The sequence below is a fragment of the Nyctereutes procyonoides genome, unplaced genomic scaffold (assembly GCF_905146905.1).
Source record: "Nyctereutes procyonoides isolate TBG_1078 unplaced genomic scaffold, NYPRO_anot_genome, whole genome shotgun sequence".
Lineage (NCBI taxonomy): Eukaryota > Metazoa > Chordata > Mammalia > Carnivora > Canidae > Nyctereutes > Nyctereutes procyonoides.
Genome location: NW_026575082.1, coordinates 33,483,430 through 33,505,000, shown reverse-complemented (window position 1 = coordinate 33,505,000; position 21,571 = coordinate 33,483,430). Strand labels below are relative to the sequence as shown.

The 21,571-nt window shown below is 33.8% G+C and overlaps 1 protein-coding gene across 2 annotated transcripts in view; it reads left to right on the top strand.

The window, feature by feature from the left end:
* The window catches only part of LOC129514433 (kynureninase), a 113,841-nt gene that overhangs the window by 52,974 nt on the left and 39,296 nt on the right, over positions 1-21,571 (top strand). For both annotated transcript variants that reach the window (XM_055332998.1, XM_055332997.1), the window contains 3 exons: positions 1,471-1,617; positions 19,098-19,196; positions 19,982-20,055. In XM_055332998.1, coding sequence (XP_055188973.1) covers positions 1,471-1,617; positions 19,098-19,196; positions 19,982-20,055 — 320 coding nt within the window. The remainder of the gene's footprint in view (positions 1-1,470; positions 1,618-19,097; positions 19,197-19,981; positions 20,056-21,571) is intronic.

Below are 21,571 nucleotides of genomic sequence, written 5' to 3'. Positions count from 1 at the left end.
TATATAAATTGCTGATTTCCAGCTAAAATGAATATACCCACTAATTTACCAGAAGCTTTAATGTTAAAAGAGATAAGTGTTGTGGAACCTTATGAGTTAATCACAATCTTGGGGGCATTCTTTTTTTTGGGGGGGGAGCATTCTTTAGCATTACTAGGTTAGAGCAGGTCAACATCAGAGAGAACTGTATTCTACTATTAAGAAATGCATTTCTTATTCGCTTTATACTGATTCTTTAAGTAATTAGTATATATATTACTTTTCTTTATCTTCTGTTTAGAAGATTATGGTGGACAAATCATTTTATATTCTTTTAAGAAAAAAAGAGTTTTGGATTACCACGTTATTAATTTTACTTAGAATTTGTCTTAGAATTACTGAATTCTTCTCTTTTACATATAAAATACACATCAGTTAATAGTTTGTAGAGATTTCAGTGTCAGTACTATTTTTACAGATTCCAATTTTATAAATAAGCTCCAAGCTTCTAGTCGAAACTATATAGTATGTGCTATATTTGTGATATACATGTGCCTACCATGGGACACAGTAACTGATAAGTAGCAAGAATTACCAATAACTAAAAATAACTGAAGGAAAATTTATGAATACCTTAATGAACTTCTCTTCAATATTAATGCAGTTAATGATGCTTTGACTTCAAAAGTGTCAGATTTAGCAGTGGGGAAAAATAACAAAAACTTTATAAATGGATAACAATGATTAGGATAAAAGTAGATACTTTGTGTTTAGCTGATTTCCTTTGGCTCAAGTAGTTCACAAGACCAAATCAAAATTACTCCGAATTTTCACTAAGTAACCAATCATTAATCTTAGCTGGGGAGAAGTGGGCAAAAGTAACTTTGATAATACTGAGTTTTATTGATTTTTCTCTTCATTTTTTGGAGCTTGATCTTTAGATCAGTGTGGAGGAGTTTACTCTTAAGATAACAGAAAATATTGGTTAGGTCATAGATGAAAAATGTGTTAAGTTTTTCATCCAGGAAAACATAATGTCATAGATGGATAAATGAAATAATTTCCAAGAAAATTTTACCATTTAGTATTTCATGGACTTCTTTGTACTTTCTGGTATTTTACTACATGGAAATAAGGAGAAAACAATTTGTAGGTATGCAAATAGTAAAGATTAATTGAAAAAACTGAGGAATAAATCAAGCAAGTAAGGGTTTTACAAAGACAACTTTTTAAAACTTTTTTAAAAACAATTTTGTTATCATTTCTTATAATAACAAAAAGCAATTTTGCTATCATTTCTTATAATAACAAAAGCATGCTGCAATCCTGCTGTCTTGCCAGATTTTTTAAGACCATTAATCTGAAAAAAAAAAAAAACATTATCTTGGATTGTTCTACGTGAGAAAGAGCTCAAGGTGAATGTTAGGGAAATATGAAGTGACAAATTTGTCATTGTGGATTGGATGTAACTTGTGCCTAACGCAACTTTAGGGGGAAGAAACATTGAGAACGGAAGATATCCTTGAAGTAATTGAGAAGGAAGGAGACTCGATTGCAGTGATCCTGTTCGGTGGGCTGCATTTTTACACTGGACAGCTCTTTAATATACCTGCCATCACAAGAGCTGGACAAGCAAAGGTATGCATGTCATTTTTTCCTTCCCATCTTGCCCAAAGCATCACTTTACTGGAGTATTCTAATTGCATTTCTAGTGAAATACCTTTGTGTGTGTCTGTGTAAAATTATTTAAAGAGTTAAAAAAAAAAGCAAGCCTTACATTAAAAAAATAATAATCTGTTTTGCTTTAGGCATCTCCATTTAAACCTCTTTTTGTCGCTTCTGTTTCACTTCTTCACTTCTGTTTGCTGTCCCAAAGTTTGCCTCTAATCAGCAGGACAGGTGAGCTTCCTGCAGGTGATGTCATTGGTACTGGGTTAGTCTGTCAGCAGAATATGCCAGATAATAACCGCATATGCTAAGACTGTTAGAAACACAACTCTGGTACTTTGTCATTTTATATATAACTCATTCTGAATGTAATTCAGTTGTCACTTAACATTAGGTGCCTGAAGAAAGGGAGATGCAGAAATAAAAGTAAACAGTAGATTGAGTTTTTCAGTGTACTTTAAAAAGCCACTTCGTTTTTAAGACTTGAGAAATTGTGATGCTGTCAATAACGAGAGTTTTTCCCTATATATTACTAACTCACACTTATGTTGTTTACTATTTTGAAATCATGTCTGTTTATATATGTTCGTTAAAAAAAAAGTGTTTTTAGTGTTTATTTGCCTGAAAAAAGAAATCAGAGAAACAATGTTCAACGGCTACCATTTGTATTCAAAATCCTTAAATAACAGTTCTATTTGATTCAGCAATGAAATTATGTATTTAAAAAGGTGACAATCGAATTTTATTCTGAACATTAATAAGTTATGGGATTAATATATGTGTGAAGTCTAGTTAATATATTCAGTTATTGAAGCTAATGAATAGAACTAATGAAAAGAAATTTAGCACCGTTATCAGCAGTCTCTAGGAATTTTCAACCACGACTTCCAACTGGTTTGATGGATAACTGTGAAAGTGGTGCATTACAAAAGATATAAAGATAATGTCTTCTTAATTTAGGCATTAAGTGTTAAATGCCAAAATAAAGGGGAGGTCAATAAAAAATTATATTTTAAAATGTTATGCAAGTAATCAACAGTCTCCGATCCCCGTAGTATACGTGCATGTCTCATTAACTCTCATTGAAATGAGGCAGGGAGATAGAGAAGAAAGACCATGGGCTTTTGGATCACAGTCTGGTTTAAATCTTGGCTAGGTCATTTAATTGTTATATGATGTCGGGCAAGTTACTTGACTTTTCTGGGCCTCTTTTCACAAGTGTTAATTTGGGATAGCAGGGCCCACTTCATAAATTCCGTGTCGAGGAGAAAGAATATAAAATATCCACAATCTTGCACACATTCTGCCATTTAGTGAGGGATTCCTCACAACTTTACCGTCCTCAGCAAATACGAAGGCATGGAAAGTGGTTCAGGTACCCATTTTCTCTCATTGCCTACTGAAAAGCAAAATGAATTTGTTTACTTAGGTGCTGTATGTGATTCTCATTCTTGACTACTTTGTTTGCTAAAGCATTCTCTCCGTATTTTGCAGGCTTTCTTTTACTTAAAAAGTAAAATAAATGCCTACCATGTGAAACTCTCACTGACCTTTCAGTCAAATGAAGGCAGGAAAGAGCAGTTCCGTCTCAATGTAACTGCACAGATGTGACGGATACCATGGGAGTGAAATGGTGATTGAGTAGACTTCAATTTATCCATTATCAAAATTATTCTAACACTCATTTATACTCTTGCTAGACAATTTCTCCCACTCCCAATGGAGGTTGAAAAAGTTATTTAAAATGTAGACTTACATAGCTCTCTTGGGTGGTCTATAAAGATAAAGCTGAAGAGAAAGGCAGAGAGAAAATTAAAGGTGTCAATCAAAAAAGAGTTAGGAAATTCTAGAAAAAAAAAGGCATAAAAAAATCACTGTTAGAAATGGCTAAAAAAGATTAAAAAAAAAAAAGGAAAGTTTCCAGAAATGAAGTATGGCAGGAATGAAAATGATATTGGGATGGAGCAATGGAAGTCAATAAGAAGAATTTTTATTTCATAATCATGTGAGAGGCAAGTGGGAACGGGAATTCTGAAAAATATATTAATTAAAGAAATGCACACATACTGAAAAGAACACAAATAATCAGTAAGTGGTTTGGTGAATTATTTTGAGCCCTTATAACCATCACCCACATCAAGAAACTTCTAGAACATTTATACCACTCAGAATCCTTAATTGTGCCTTCTCTCAAATGCTGTTACCTCCCCTCAAATGTACCACTGCTGACCTGTAGCCATATATATAACTTTGTCCATCTATAAATGTGTTAATATGTATTCTAGCAGTAGTTTTGTGGGGGCTTTTTTGGTAGAAGTTTCGTTTTTCTTTTCATTTCAGTGTATTGTTTCAGTGTATGAAATAGACTACAATTTATTTTCGTTTTCCATTCTCATCAGGATAGATATTTGGGGTTTATTTCCATTTGAGGGCTATTGCAATAAATGCTACTCTAAACATTCTCATACATTTTTAAGTAAGCATTCACACTGATTTCTGTAAAGTCTATACTTTGGATTGGAAATCTTGGAGATAAGGTATACATATGTATGCTTAATCCTAATCAATAATACCAACTTTCTGAAAGGTTGTGCCAATTTGGTATATACTTCCCATGAGCATACATGAGAATGTCTGTTGCTCTATGTCCTCACTGATTTTATAATTTAATGCATTGTAGTTTTAATTTGCATTTCCCTGACTACTGATGAAGTTGGCATCTTTCAAATGTGTTATTGCCTTCTGAATATCTTCTTTCATGAAATGCTTGTTCACATGTCTTGCCCAATTTGCATTTGGTTTTCTGTGTTTCATTATTTGGTTGTAGGTGGTATAGAAATGGATTCTGAGGAATAGAAAAACGACAAGATTTCCAGTGATCATCTAAAAGAAAAATTAATTAGAAGAACAGTTTTGATACAGATAATGAATCTCTGATGCTGAGGCTTTTCTTAGATGAGAAGGCCTAAGACAGTGACATGTGTAGTAGGCCAAAGAAAATTGACCATAGCATCAGATTATAAGGGAAGGCCAGCATATGAGAAGACACATTAGTTTGAAGACACATTTTCATTTTTTGTCTTTGAAGCCATTTACTGTATTTTAGATTATTGGCCAACCCATTCTGCCTTACTTCCCTATTTCTAAATTTTTCGTATTCTATTACTTGTTTGTACTAATCACTCACTGCCAAAATTTTTTTCTCATTGCCAAGTGAAAGCTACAGTGTACTCCCACCTTCGAAAATTGTTATTTACGTTCATCCTATTACAACTGGAAATCCTACATCCATTCTGAAATCAGTATGCTCTAGTTTCGTCTCCCCATTAAAGTGACCCTAATATTTCATGCCACCACCTTTCTGGACCTTTTGACTCAATTCTGACACTTTCTTCTCCTTTGCCTTTTCAACGAGTCACTTCTTAATTCCACCCTCCCAGATTTGGTCTATTCTTAATATTCCTAAATCAATTATGAAGTTGTTAAGCTTTAAAAACAAAATCCCAGTGAGAAAGTAGTCAAAGATTAGGGATTTCTTTTTTTCTTTATAAGATTTGAGTTAGGAGGCTGCTGGGATGCAGTAAGAAGTTGAGTAATATCTGAGTGGCATCTCCACGGTTCTTTTGGTTTTTTTCTCAGGCTTCTCACATCGCGGTCACAAGACAGTTGTCCCAAATCCAGATATCACAATTCTATTTAAGGCAAAGAGAAGGAAGGAGGGAGAAGTAGCAGAGCCGCTTCATCTGTCCCTTTCATCCAAAGTGCAAAATTATTCCCAGAAAAAGCTAGCAGATTCCTGCTTATGATTCATTGCCTTCTGAAGTGGTAGCTTCAAAAGAGCATGAGTAAAGAAATTTTTAACCTTTATGGTCTTATAGTAGAGACAAGTTTAGGTTCACCAACCCACAGTATTTTTTACATTTCCCATTTTTACTCAAATGAAAAATCATTGTTTCTAACTTTTTTCCTCTTTCCTCTTCCATCTCTTGCCTAATTTTTAATTTTCCTCTTTTTTTCTTCCTTTCTTCCCTATTTCTTTCTTAATTTGCATTTTATTTTCCACCTCACTTCACAAATCATTTGAAAACAATTCACAGGAAATTGATTAGGCAACATAATGAAATATAAGGGGAGATAATAAAGGGAAAATCCTATGGGGGGTCTATTTAATAGACCCCCCCATAAATGATAATTTCTCAACTTGGATTAAGATAAGAAAAAGATAACAAATATAAATTATTTTCATTAGAAACTCTTAGTGTATTAGGTAGACTAGGTTTTGGTAACAAATAAATAAAGCCATAAATGCTTTTATTGTGATAGATGTTTATTTATTGTTCATGCAGCAGCCAGTAATCAGCTTTCTCCCATGAAATGGTCCAGATTTCCAGTGACTCAAGATTGTGTCCTGAATCCTTTGTCTGGATTCAGCCAAAGGAATGGGATAGAAGGATGGGAATGTGGCATACCAACTACTTAAAAGCATTAGCTTAATCATGGCAAAATTTACTTCTCCTCATTCCACTGACTAACACACGGACGTTTCTGGGAAATGAAGTATATTTGTGCACTTAAGAATAACAATATTAGTTTTCCACACCTGGAACTCAGATGTTTTGTCTTGCTGTTGGAGTAGGATAGTTATTCTGAGATGCAGTGTAGCATTTGCATTAATAAAAATTTTAGATAGTGGAGGTGGGGTCTGACATGATCTTGAGTCCATTGTCTCTCCTTTAGTTTCTAGCATAGTTTGACTAGCTTAATTCACTGACCAGTGTGATTTCATTTCTCCACAAATAATTAGGGAAGATAAGAGTGCCTGTCTCCTAGGAGAACAAACAAGATACTATTCCTGAAACACTTAGTAATTAGTACATGGGAAGTAATCAGTAAATGTTAGCAATTATCAATATATGAGAAAAGACATATTGGAATATCCAGTCTACCAGAAAAAGAAATAATGTATCCTTAGACAGAAAGTGAAGTATTTAGAATTGTAAACTAAAGACTCTCACTGGATGCTTCCATACTAGAATATAAAAGAAAACAATGACCTAAGCAGCATGGCCAAGACTCAAGAGATTAGATTGAACTTTTAAAGGTTGGGTAATGGACTAATAAAAATTTTAAGAATTTATCACTAAAAGAACTCAGTGCCAACTGGTTATACTCTCCCTTCCTTCTTCAATGCCATAGAAAATGGCCTACAACATATTGGAACTTGTGCCTGGCAGACAGTGAGTAACAAATAAATATTGGTTGAATCAATGAATGATTGATCCCTTAACTTATCACATTGTTTATACTACTTTACTGTACTTATATACACACTGGCATGTTAGTTTTTCTTTTAGCTTACTAAATATGGCAATGCAAATAATGTCTAAAAAAAGACTAAATTTTGCAAACCTGCATTTTGTTTTATTAGCCTCTACCTTGTCATGTGTCACTCTCCGCTGAGTATGAGTACAAGCAAGCATCTCTTAGGCCCAACCATAAACTACCTAAATTATTAATAAATAATAATCACAATTATAGCTCAAACAATTTAAATAAAAAGGAACTAATTCTGGATCCAGAATAGTGTAAGACAAAAACAGGAATATACGTAAAAACATCATTATGAAAAAGAAAGACCTATTGTAGTTTTGAAGTCATTTTTAAAATCTGAAGTATCTAAAGAACACTCACATATAAATGGTCACCTCACCAAACCATCCATTTATCATTAGGGAAGGCCTAAATTCTTGTTAAAAATAATTTTGAGATGCTTGTAGGAGACAAATGATTGATCAAGCCTCAAAATTCTACAGAGATCTTTGCTGAGATGTTTCTAGTATTGGAGATCAGAAGTCAACTCTGTAAAGGACAATCACAATAGAGTACTATCCACAATACAAGAGACACCTGGGTGTGGCTCAGTTGGTTAAGCATCTGCCTTCAGCTCAGGTCAGGATCTCAGGGTTCTGGGAAAGAGCCCTGTGGGCTCCCCACTCAGCAGGGAGTCTGCTTCTCCTTTCCCTCTGCCCCTCCCCACTGCTCATGCTCTCTCTCTCTCTCTCAGATAAATTAAAAAAAAAATATATATATATATATAAACAATACTTGCATAGGAATTGAGCAATACATCAGCTGGGAAAAATTAGTATCAAATATGTTTGTATATGACTATATTATAAATTGACATGTTGTATGAATTTTTATACATAAAAATGGACCTTTTCCAAAAAGGTTAATATTAGAATGTTCAGTATCAAGTAATCTTTACTAGAAATTGTAGTAGGTACAGTTATTGCATTAAAGTCACTGTCAGTTCATGCAATAGGTTCTTCTCATTAGCGCATTAGAATATATGTGTCTCTATACTTTCTATAGTAGAATTACATGCATTTGGATCTTTTATTCATTCTTTTAATAAGTAAATATTTTAGTGAATTATAATAATGGAGGTCCAAATAGGAACAACCAATTTAGCCTAGAATGTCAAGGTGACCTTTTTAGAGAAGATGAAACCTGACCAATTCTAGAATTATGGGTGGGTAATATCCCCTCCAGGTACCTAGCTGTGTGGTAGGGCCATTCTAGACAGCTTAAAAAAATTGATCAGGTTACAAGAAAGCAAATATTTTAGTATAATTTGTAGAAAAGACTGTCTAATTTGACAGTAGAAAAGGTATGACAAGAAATGAATCTGTAAGGCAGACAAAGGTAAAGAAGGGTTTACTAAGCTATATTATGCATCTTGAACTCCTCCCTAAAGACCCACAGAGAACCATTGAAAGCTTGTAGACAGTGAAGAAATTGCATTTTGTTTTAACTTTAAAAGGAAATTTTCTGCCTACAGGAATGGGTAGAGATGGGATAAAAGAGGCAATTGCAGTTGCTATGCAAGATTTGAAAAATCTCTGTCATAATACAGTTCAACATGAGGATACCATGTAACAGATTTATCTCATATTACATGAAAGATTTTTTTCTGATCTTTCATAGAAGTCATTTTTATTTAATTTTATTCTCTCAGTAATGTTAAAGACAGATTTTATGTAAACATCAGAAATTAAGTGTCTATATTGAGTTCCTGCTTTTTCATGCAGATTTAACTATTCACAGAATCCAAAGGTAGAAGACCATAGGTGCAGATAGATACAGACACAGAGATAGTGAAAAGGGGAAAAATGACCTAGAATTTAGATGAAATGTCCCCTTAACTAAACATCCTTTATTTTGGGAATAATAAAAGATTATTCCTTTGAAAAATATACAGTAAACTTTATCTGTAGTCTTAAATTCATCCAAGTTGGATCCAGGAATTAGAAAGTCCAATATGTTGGTAAGGATCAGTACCCAAGAATGTAAAAATTTTGAGCTGTTTCTAAGACATTTTCATCAGATGTTTTATTTAATTTAAGCTTTTCATTAGGTGAACCATATGAGAAAGAATGATTAATTTTTAATAAAAGAGGAATTTTGGACTCAAGATATTATTTTAGAATTACAAATCTGGAAAAAGCAAGCCTCCTTGCAATCAGGATTTTTGCTCTTATAATCACTCTCATCAGGGCCACAGTATATAACTATTTCTCTGGATCTAGCTCCATCCAAACCTACGCACCCCCCCCCAACCAAGGAATATTACACTTAGGTTTTTGTTTTTTTCTTATTTTGTAGATGACATGCATTTTATAAAATACTTCAGTCATCTAAGACCCAAACTACTTTCTCCAATATCCCATTTTTCATACCACTTGATTAGTCAAAGGAAGGGTAATGTGTCTTTGTTAAACTGAAAAAATGAAAGTATTCCAACATGAAATATAAAGAATCATTCTAATTTATTCAGTAATCACTGTAAGAATGGAAAGGCAATTTTGTGCTTCACAGCAATGAATGGAATTTCAAAATATCCTTAAGCAGAAAAAAAATGTGAGAGATTTCTCTTAATATCTTCTTTCATGATTCCCTTCTTTAATCAATTAAATTATTTATACAAACAACATTAGGAATATCAGACCTCAGTTGAGGTCAAGGGAAAATGTTTATTTTCTTAGCAAAATATCTATCTTAAGCAAAGAGGTGAACACATAAGACAATATGAAAGTCTGAATAATAAGCTTTAAGAGAAGAAATTTAAGAATGATGTCTTCAAGAATTATCCTATAGACTTGTTTGCAATATTATTAAGTTCAGGATGTATGTAAGTTTAAATATACAAATAAACCTGATTGAGAAATTTGCCATTTAAATTGATACAGTAATCACTAGAACATATCTCATGAAAAATTGCACTTTCATTTCACATCTAAATTGGACTTTTTTTTAAAGATTTTATTTATTTATTCACGAGTGATTCAGAGAGAGGCAGAGACATAGGCAGAGGGAGAAGTATCCAGCTCCCTGTGAGGGATCTGGATGTGGCATTCGATCCTGGGATCCCGGGATCATACCCTGAGCCAAAGGCAGACGCTCAACCACTGAGCCACCCAGGTGTCCCAAGGGCTCTCTCTTAATATAGATATTACTTTGGGGTGGATAAATTAAAGAGTTGTTTTAAATTCACTTTGTAACAGGACAGGTACATAAAATTTGAGATAAGCAAATGTTAAAAGTCATCAGATATCCAAAAAGTCAACCACCCATGCTTGGTAATGCTGTGATTGCATCCATGTATTTCCTATTAGATGCCCTGCCTCATATTTATCACACTAGATAACCACTGCTCTTCTAACATTTGTGGAATAAAATCCAAATCACTTGAGCCTTTATGATTTTACATATATACCTAAATTATCAGTATCATGTTTACCTCCTTCTCCTTCACATAACTAGTGTCAGCTATGTCCTGTCTTCATGGCCCTTATTCTTAGCTTCCCTCTTTTTAGAATTCCCATGAGTGTGTGTGTGTGTGTGTGTGTGTGTGTGTGTGTGTGTGTGTTGGGGAGGTGTTGGGTAACTGGGTGATGGGCATTAAGGAGGGTGCAAGACAGGATGAGCACTGGGTGTTATACTACATGTTGACAAATTGAATTTAAATAATTTTTTTAAAAAATCCCACATGTGAAGATTCTGTTCCTGCAGATTAACCACTACCTGCTTCACAGGTTACAACCTGTGATAGAGATTTGCTTAATCTAGCTGTCTTTCTATATGAAAATGTGTTTTATACATATTTTTTGAAAATGTGGTATATTTAAAAATAAAATTATCACATGCCAACAACGAAGAATGAAGAGGTTTTATATAAAAATTCCTAATTCCAACTAACTTCTGAAAAATTAGAGGATTGAAAATACTGGATCATCCTTTCTGTAGAATGAGTGGCAAGGCTGGCTAACAGTGCTGCCCATTAAATGGGATTTGAGCTCTTCAACAAGCTCCCATCTGTACCTATTGACCGTGGCACTGAAGCAGTGACAGTTGGCATATATATTTATGCTTATATTACAAGAAAGGGTAAAATGAAATATTTCTTATAGGCCCAACTCATATACTTCTTGACTAACTCCTGTAGAAAAAAAAAATGAGTGTGCAAACCTTGCCCTCCATCATCCAGATTTTCTTGCTCCTCTGTCAGACTAAATCTGTCTTTCTGTTGTATTTTTGTAGCATGATGGAAAATGTATTATTGGCCACCTTTTGCACTATCTTATAATTATTTCTATGCCTATCTTAAGTCTCAAATTTAGGAAGCTTATGTCAGCAGAGTGCTCAATGACTTATTGAGGGTGGACCCTATAAACTTCACAGACACATGCTAGCACTTTGCACGTTATCAGTTATCTTTAAATACATACCTGTTTGGCCAGTGAATGAATAAGTGTGTGCACATCAGCAAGAATGGATCAGGCTAATTTTATGGATCACATACTGCTTTAAAAAGCACAACTGTATTCTCATTTAAATAGAATCAGAAAAGTGTGAGAGTTATTTATAAAGGATACTTACTCTAAAAATCAAAACACGTTTTGTAAATTTTGGGTTCTTTTTCAAATTCCATTTCTATTCTTTGACCCACTTAGGACATGCGGACTGCTCCATTAAGTCATTAAATATTAAATGAACTAAATTAAGCTTGAAAAATTACCTTGAGCTTTTTTTTACCATCTTAGGTATCTGAAATAAATCAAACAAACTATTTTGCGTGAGGTCCTTGCCAGCTGGAGAAAGACTCCAGAAGAGAACAGTACCACTCAATTTGTTTTATTTTTTCCCTTCAGTTTTTATACTTACTTGTGACAATAAATAGAGACAATGATCACTGTTTTTTTCCAGTAAAAGAAATAGCTGAAATTTACTCTTGAAAGCATAGTCTTTGTTATAGTAAGACCTTTTCACCTGCAAATTACACAACTTTGGAGTCTCAAGATCTTTTTGCCTTTTCTCTCTCCTAAATCTTTCACTCTTTCTCTCCACATAGCTGTTGGCTCTGTCTCATACCTTCTTACCTAGCGTGTTATTCTTAAATTTCATTAACAAAGTGCTCTTATGCTCTCCACTTCCTATTTCTCATCTGTGGATTTGTGAGTTGCATCAATATCTACTTTAAGAAAGTCCTGTTAAAAGGATGAATCTTAAGTTTCTACAATAGCGCTTTATACAAATGTGAATAATAATAGGTACTGTTGGGAAGGAAAATTTCCTTTACTCTTAAAGATTCTTCTGGCTGGTCTGACAGTTAAGTTAGCATGAGACAGGTTAACAGAAGAAAATTGGATTTTGTACATATGGGAACCTTACATGCATGAGAGGTTCAAAGAGAAAAATAAACTGATGTATATATGGAATTGGGTAGAGGCCTGGAGCTTCAAAGGGGAGGAGGCAATTCACAACACAATGGGCAGAACAGATGTTTGATATTTAAATGTTTGCCCTGCCTGCCATACAGATGAGTCATTCAGATAAAATTTATCTCTGGTAAGAACTCCTATTCTAAAAAAATCCCCAATTTAGATTCTCCTAGGTAGTTAAGAGAGGGGTAAAAATTCCTCTTAAACTTTCAGAGCATTGATTGACTTTGGCTCAAAATAATACACACACCAAAGTGGCACAATTCAGGGGGCACATACTCTGAACTCTTTTATATGAAAAGCAATGAAAAGGATATTTGGAGTAGGTAATAAATTTAGGCTGGATGAAAGACTTTCAGAATAAAAATTCACTCTGAAACATTTAGAGGGATAGTAGAGACTCCTCCACAGAGATCTTTACTGAAGATTATGATTATGATTTTAACTCATCTGTGCATGCTTTAGAATCATAGCACTTGAATGGATTTTGGAAAATTAAGTGCTTCAAGACTATGACAGGAAAACCAACCAGCTTTCATCTTCCTCTTCATCCCCACCTTCCTCAACTTCTTTGGGGGACTTTTCTGGGGAATCCCAAGGTCAGAGATAACTGGCTAACCTATTATTAATCCACCATTTGTTCTTACTGTCTGTATGCAGTTGACCAACACACACACACACAAATAATACATACACACTCACATACATTCCTATAATTTTTTCTTTGTTCACTTTCCTCCAAGTCTCCCATCAGTTTTTCTTTTTAAGGTAATACTGTCCAAATTCATAGCACTGCAGTTCTCTGTTTCCTATGAGTTTTATACCAAACCAGGAATGATACTCACAATACTTAAAGACCTGATTGGTATGGTGTGAAAGCTGTAGCTCCCACAAACAGCCATTGGAGAGTCACATTCTCATTACTAGTACCCATTATAGCCTTGAAGGTACTTATAGGCATCTGTTATTTTATTTTATTTTTTTAAAGATTTATTTATTTATTTATTTATTTATGATAGACAGACAGAGAGAGAGAGAAGCAGAGACACAGGAGCAGGGAGAAGCAGGCTCCATGCCAGGAGCCTGACGCGGGAGTCGATCCCGGGACTCTAGGATCCCGCCCTGGGCCAAAGGCAGGTGCCAAACCGCTGAGCTACCCAGGGATCCCCTAGGCATCTGTTATTTACCCACCATGATTCCAGTTCCACTGCCAAGGGCATCCACTGGTGTTTGGACATGCACTGTACAGGGAACATTCAGAAACTGGTATGGATGAATGGCCACAAGCTGGCTGTCAAGCACCTCCTGCAAGGATCTCTCAGGGATCATGGAACCTACAACTATGAGTGATTATTCAAGTAGCTCAAGATAAATGTTATTTACTTACCTAAAGTTTCTTATTACTTTAGCAATTATATGAGCCTACCAATGCATACCAGTTGACTATCAACTCTATGTATATCCTCAAATACCTTATCTTATATAATTACCAAATCTGCTACTTACTGATGGTCTTCATAATTGATAAGATTTTTTTTTTTTTTTTTTGGTGAAGAAGAAGCAAACTTATATCAGTCTAAAGCCAACCCATTAGAATGGATCAATAAGGTTGTCAGGAAAAAGACTAAGCTGTATTATTCCATGTTTCATCTTAATAAATAGACAAATAATGAATCAAACCTGAGAGACAGTAAGCTAGCTACCCTTTCACCTGGAAATCTCAAAACAGACCCTTTGCATATTATTCCACCAGTTTAAAAAATGTTAGTATTGTGCAAGTGAAGATGGTGAGGGAAAAACACATGACATTCCTTATTTTATTGAGAGGGATTTTGAACATATTTTTAACTACTATTAATTGTCTAAGAAACTTCATTTTAAAAGATGCCAAGTCTGAACAAATTGCTTATGCCATAAAACTGCAATAGGAACAAAGGCCCTCAAATAATATTCTTTTAAAATTTAATATTAATTTAGAGAATATTTATTGATAATTGTATGCTTTTATTCATTTACTTCTTAATTTAACAACTATTTAAGTTCATATTATGTAAAAGCAGAAGACAGTAAGATTGGAAAATTGCCACAAGAGATCTATGCAAATAGAGCTATTGATGAAATAGAAAAGACAGTTTGACAAAAGAATATTTCATGGTAGTTACCTTAGTATCAAAACCTGAGCTACCCATGCAAAATGAGGAGGGAAAGAATACCTGAGACAGAGAAACGTTTGTGCAGATAAAGGAAGGTAGGTAAGGGGCACCTGAGACATGAAAACTGCCAAGGACCAGGTCATAAAGGTCTTTAAAAGTTGTACCAAGGAAAGTGAGGTACATTCTGAAGCTAAAGGGGTTCTTTAAATGGAAGCAGGGAGTCTTATATTAAAAAGTATGATTTAAGAATCTCATTGGAAGAAAGCAGGCTGGAAGTAAGTATTCAGGGTGGTTAGAAGATTAGCGCAGTGGTCTGGGGATTGACTACAAAGCAAGGTGACTAGGTGGTGGCCCATTGCTGTGCTTGTATGTGGTTGTGTCAATATGCTTATGAGCTCTTACTGATATTGTTAATAAAAATCTGTTGAAAAATATTTGATTTTTATTTTAAAAATATATAAAGTAGATCGCAGATGTGGAGTTTCTGTTTTTGCCTATTCATATTGTTTTTCTACTTACTCTTAAGAGGTAAAATAATGAAAATATTAACTGGATGACTGTAGAGAGGTTTAGGAGGTGTTAGTTTTTCCTTTATTTTTAAGATGCTGCCATCTAGTGAAACTTTTGTAAAATCACTTTGTGGAGATCTCATTCAAGTTTATAACTTCTGGTCCTTTCCTCAAAGCAGTTACATTTTAATAATTTATGTTTCTGTCACCCATGGGGAAATAATTGTACATACATAAAAACATATTGTAAGAGCCTCAAGTGATTTATGTGGTAACACAGATGTGACTACAGGACTTTTAATAATGGGATATGATAGGTTGAAGTTTCATGGTTTCTTCATTGTGCCATTCTTTATAAATAATTGATAATAAAATAAAAATGGTGACTTTTCTAGTCCTTAAGATTTCTAAGTTGAGTTTTAAAAACAGAGAAAGATTGAGTTGTAAATATTTTTTTGCAAAAAATAAATCATTGCCTTTATTAGAAATGTTGGCAAGACCTCAAGGCAGGATTTCAAAATCAGAACCTTTATATGTTTTCCAAATTGAATTTCAATATTAAAATATCTTAAAATACAAACAAATTTGTGAGTGTGTGTGTGTGTGTGTGTGTGTACTGAACCTAAACACTAGTCTGCAAACCCGGGATTGGATAATCTCTAAATCTTGATAGAGATTAATTGTCTTTCTTTTTTATCACTCTTAAAACTTCTGTTAGCATGGAACATCTGTCATATTTTTATGACATGTATTGCTCTTCTTTTTTCCTGTGAGAGACAAAATATGAATCCAACTTCCCTCTCCTCCCAAAAATAAGAATCAGGTATATAATACTGGTAAGAACTTTTCTTCTATGAGATACTAGTTCTGGCCACATTATAATGGGTAAGGTTTCTAATTGACTCTTTAATATATTGAGTTTTCTTTATGAGACTAATGCTATAAGTTTGGGGCCAGCAAATCTTTTCTGTAATGGGCAAGATAGTTATTTTTGATTTTGTGACCCATACAGTCTCTGCTGAAACTACTCAATTTTGCTTGCAGCTGTTGTCATAGACAATATTTAAGCAAATGAGACTAGTTTTGTTTAAGTACAACTTTATTAAAAACTGGTCATAGTTTGCATCCCTTTGTTTAGGGAAAGTACCTATAATAGCAATTTGAGGTTAGTTGTTCTTTTTTTTTTTAAGATTTTACTTATTTATTCTTGAGAGACACAGAAAGAGAGAGAGGCAGAGACACAGGCAGAGGAAGAAGCAGGCTCCACGCAGGGAGCCTGATATGGGACTCGATCCCGGGTCTCCAGGATCAGGCCCTGGGCTGAAGGCCTCACTAAACTGCTGAGCCACCTGGGCTGCCCAGAGGTTAATTATTCTTAAGAGGTGTTAGAACAATCTAAAATAGGTCCCTCTGCAATTATTTACTTCAAAAATTTCAATCAATAGATGTGTTTCTTCAATGTTGCAAGAAATCTAAAGTTTTAAAACTGTAATTATAATTTATGCACTTAGAAAACTAAAGATAGAAGAGCTCACAGGTAAAGCATTTTTGCAGAGTCAACTATCACCCCTATTTAATGATCAGGGATTTTTTTTTTAATTCATGTTTATATGCAAAATTGTCTTAATATGGAATGAATCATTATATTCTTGAAGTAAAATTTGTAACATTTTGATTTACAGAAAAGTAAAGGTTTTGATGATAAACCTTTAAAGTGAAAAGTTACAACTTGGATGTAATTTGGATAATATCATTTATTCCTTCAGGTTGTCCTTGTGGGAACTTGATGGAAACAAAGGATTAGTTTCAAAAACAGTGAATTCTACTAGGCAGACATGCAAAACACTTGGACCGTATGAACAAGTAAATAAAAGAGAATAGAGTCAGACAGTCAAGAGGCTATTAGGATCTCAAGTCAATGTATAGGGAGAACACAGTGTAGGGTCATAAATAGCATCATTTTTATTTGATCATCTTTGTGGCAGCTGATCCAGGCAATACTTAGTTGTAGAGATCCTGCTAGTCTCAACTGAACTCTCTCATGCATCATTGGCCAACTAAAGAGAGATGGAGAGAGTAGCTGATCCAAGCTGAGCTCAGGTGAGGATGCCTTTGATCCACATTTCCTCCATCCTTCATCGGAGCCAGCAGATTGGCTAAGCAGGTCCTTGTCACAGAGATGGCAGAGGGCAAGAGAGCAGGCCTAGTCTAATCACTCGAGTCCTTTAGAGTCTCTACTTGTATTACATGTGCTAACACTCCTTTCGTCAAAATAAGTCACCTGGCTAATCCCAGGGACAGAGAATTGTACCATATTCACAGTGGGAAGAATGGAAAAATTACATGGCAATGGAAATGGGTACAAGGAGAAACAAAGAATGGGAATCATTAAGGCAATTTATCATAGCATGTATTTACTTGAGTTAATTACATTAAATATGGGCATGATGTGGAGTTTAGTGCAAAACTAAAAACTACTATTAACTCCAGCAGGTTAGTAGGATACACAAAAGCAAGGGTTCTCAAAATTTTTGCCAAGGAAAATCTTTTACTCTAAAAAATCATTGAGGACCTCATAGAGGCTTTGATCCTGTGTTTATATTTACTATACTTGTAATTAAAGATGTTTATTTACTTATTCATTCGTTCACTTATTTAGAGCATCAACAAACACATTACATATTAACATAAATCATATGCTGTTAAGGAAACAAAGCTATATTTTCTAAAACAAAAAGAATGTTGTATGTTTGGCAAATCTCTGCATTGTTTGGCTTAATAGAAGACAGCTGGTTTTTCATATCTGCTTTTGTATTCAATCTCTTGTTTTTTTTTTTCTTCATGAAGCATATGAAGAAAATCACTCCTCATGAAGATAGAAAACACAGGAGTAGTTTATTGGCTTTTCAGTTTATTGTGAATATTGTTTGATACAGTATGAATAATTGACAAATTGTGGTATGCAATGTGAAACCAAATTACTGAGCTTTCTATACTTTGTTCTATTAAAATCCATTGTTTAGTTTTGCACTTTGTTTTTTTTTTTTTTTTTGGTTTTGCACTTTGAATAGATCTTTAATCTGTGCTTGATATATAACATCAAACATTGGTTGTTTGAAAAATATTAGTACACATTTTCCAAATATATCTATGTATTTCATTATATACTATTTAAAAAATTATATATTATTACTAAATGTATCAGAAATATCTCTAAATGTTGGGAAATGGCCATACTCATAAAAGCGGGTGCAAATTTGCAAAATCCTAATTGCTCTTGGAAACTTCTTTTTTCATAGGCAACAAATATTGTGGATTGTTTTCCTTGAATTGACAGACTCACTTCATTTATTTTCAAAAGAATGTCAAACACCCAAAGTATGAGTTAACTGTCCTCTTTCAGTTCTTCTTTGATGCAAAAATGGCTCTCTATGCAGTAAAAGTGGTTAGTTCAGCTTGCAACTTAATTTCATGAGTGCATTATTTTGAGGCAACCATCTCACTTAAGAATATGGTCAGATGTCTTTTGCATGCTTCCCACATTAAACTTTAAAAATATGAGAATTCAAGCATTGAGATTTAAAACAAATTTAGCATTTTTACAGCTTTCTCAAGGAGATTCTTAAGTAAAATTGTCTTGTTATTTCCCCCTGTAACTAAATGGTTTTGACCTGCAACGACTGCTGGTGTAATTTGGTGCCACTGCCTTGGATTGCACTAACATGCCAGCAGTTTTCCCATAACTGCTTTTGCATTATCAGTGCAAATGTCAACACAGTGAAGAAGGCAAAGAATGTCTTCATAGTATGAAAATTAATTCAACCTGAAAGGATCCTGGGACTGCCCAGTGTTTTGTGGTTCACACATTGTGAACCACTGCACCAAAGGGTAAATAAACTATATTTATAGTTCAGCAGTTTGTCAGAGATTTTCTCAGAGATATTTATACTTACTATTTCTAATCATTAAGCAAATTCAAAACTTGTTCTCATGTTCTTCCCCAGGGTTGTTTCGTTGGCTTTGATCTAGCACATGCAGTTGGAAATGTTGAACTCCACTTACATGACTGGGGAGTTGATTTTGCCTGCTGGTGCTCCTACAAGGTACAAATTACTTAATATATTTACATCCTTTATCACACATTGACATTGATTCAAGTGAAAAACTGGATCAGTGACCAGTTTTAACTATTGGAGTTACTTTCCTCCATATCTTTCATTACTGCTTTTTCTGATTTTAGTTAATTATAAAGTCATATGATAGAATAGTATAATAATTACTTAAAGTCAGATATTTCCATTTACAATAGAGTATTTATTTCTTGAATTACCTGGCTGCTATAGAAAAGTTGGGAAGTTTGGGGACAAAGTTCTACCCTTAGAACTTAATTCAAATTGATTAGGTTCTTAGTATTTTGTTGCTATATAGTGAAATTTCTTCTTTGTAAAGATAATTCTTATGGAATCAACTTGATATTGTCATTTGAAGACAATTTAATTGACAGAGATCATGAAAATGAAAGCAATTTTATTTTAACTTAGGTGTTTTTAAAATATGATACTTTACTATTATTTAAATATTTTTTATGAATAAGCTTTAAAGTTAGATAGACTTCATTGGAACTGTTATCTATTAGTTGGGGCAAAATCGGGCCAAAAAAGTAGCATGTATTTGGGTATTTAGTCTCAGTTAATAATGCTATGCTTATTTGTTTTTGTTTTTGTTTTTTGTTGAAAAAGGTAATGCAAAATTCTGTTTTATTATAAAAGCTCACATAATCACATATTTGGGACTGGTCAAAAGTTGGTTTCATGACAAAAAAAAGTCAAATGATTTCATTGTTTATTTTTGTCATATGCTCAGACAACTTAATTTATTTTCAATTCAGTATTTAAACTCAGGAGCAGGAGGTCTTGCTGGTGCCTTTGTCCATGAAAAGCACGCCTATAGAATTAAACCTGCGTGAGTACCATCTTCAGATTCTTCTTTGGTGATGAATAAATTAATGTGCATTAATTCTAGATTTACATGAGTTCATTAAGGTGCTAGCCAATAAGGATCTGGATTGATTATAATTATATCACTACTCTATTAACAATGATGTACTTTCTCAGAAAGAAATGCCTTTCAAAAAAAAAAGAAATGCCTTTCAAAGAGTTCAATTGGTTGAACGAGAAATTTAATCACAAAAAGGAAAGCTTCAATGCTAAAAATGAGTCACTGTAATCATGTAGAGCAGATGGTTTAATGTAAAGAGACGACTTATTTTTGTTCAAAAATTAGACTTCAGAAAATTTCAGATTCCTCACATTGATGAATAAATCAAAGGCAACCAGAGCTGTGCCTAATAGAGCCTTAAATGTGGTATGTTATTATTAAAATTACATCTACCTTTAAAGCTAGAAACACTATATGATGGTCTTGTGAAGATTATCTTCTGTCCTCAAAGATTTTATAATCCATGAAAACTGAAGAAGCTGAACACTGAACAACACAGAGTGATTGCATAAAAAGCAATACTTTTCTACTTTATATAACTTTTTCATTTTTTAGAGCAAGTATAAATGCAAATGTGATATATTAACAAATTTATACATTTTTATTTGACTGGGGAACTTGTAAGTTTGTTTTTATCTGGTATGGAGATACAGAAGTAATATTCTGAAAAAGCTCCTTTCATAGTTGTTATATCAGAGTATGTGTGATGAGGAGACTGTCTAGACTCATAATAGGTAATATAATAATGTTTGATTAGTTTTCTGAATCTTCTCAGCCACTGGCTGAGTGGTGTAATCTTTACAAGAATTGAAGCTGAATTAGTAATAAAACTTGGAGCACCTCCCATTTCTGAGATTCTACGCATATAAATCCAAGAAATTTAAGATGATTTTCTACAGTTCATTTAATCATGTCTAAAATTTCTTCAAGATTTTAAAGTTTTAAAATTAAATAGACCATTTTCTTTAGACGGGTATTGGGTTGGGCAGACGTCTTCCACAAATCTACTGTCAGTACATTACATTTCTCCCCGTGTCCCTAGATCTCTGAAAAGAATATAAAGCATTATTATGTTATAGGAATACCACGCATATTTTAAAAGCTCTCTTTTTCATTTTTAGCCAACCCCGCTGACAGTGTTTTACCTAGTGTAATTGTTTTCCATGTAGACAGTACATAAGATATTGCTCGCTTTTGTGTGAAGACTCCCTACTGACCACTTCCCACTCTTCACTTGTTTATATTGTAATAGAGGATCTGATATATTATATCAACCCAAAGACAGGCCAGTGGAGTGGTAGGGGGATATGTAAGTAATCTACACAAATTGTTGAGAATGTAAGCATTAGCCATTAAGCTCTGATCTCACAGCCTATGTTTATTGCACTTGAGACTTCTTTTGTCATTATTTGTCCTTCATGGATGAAGCACAGGAAAGGGTGAAGGGGTTGTCATGAGCTCATGTGTGCTTCATCCTGCA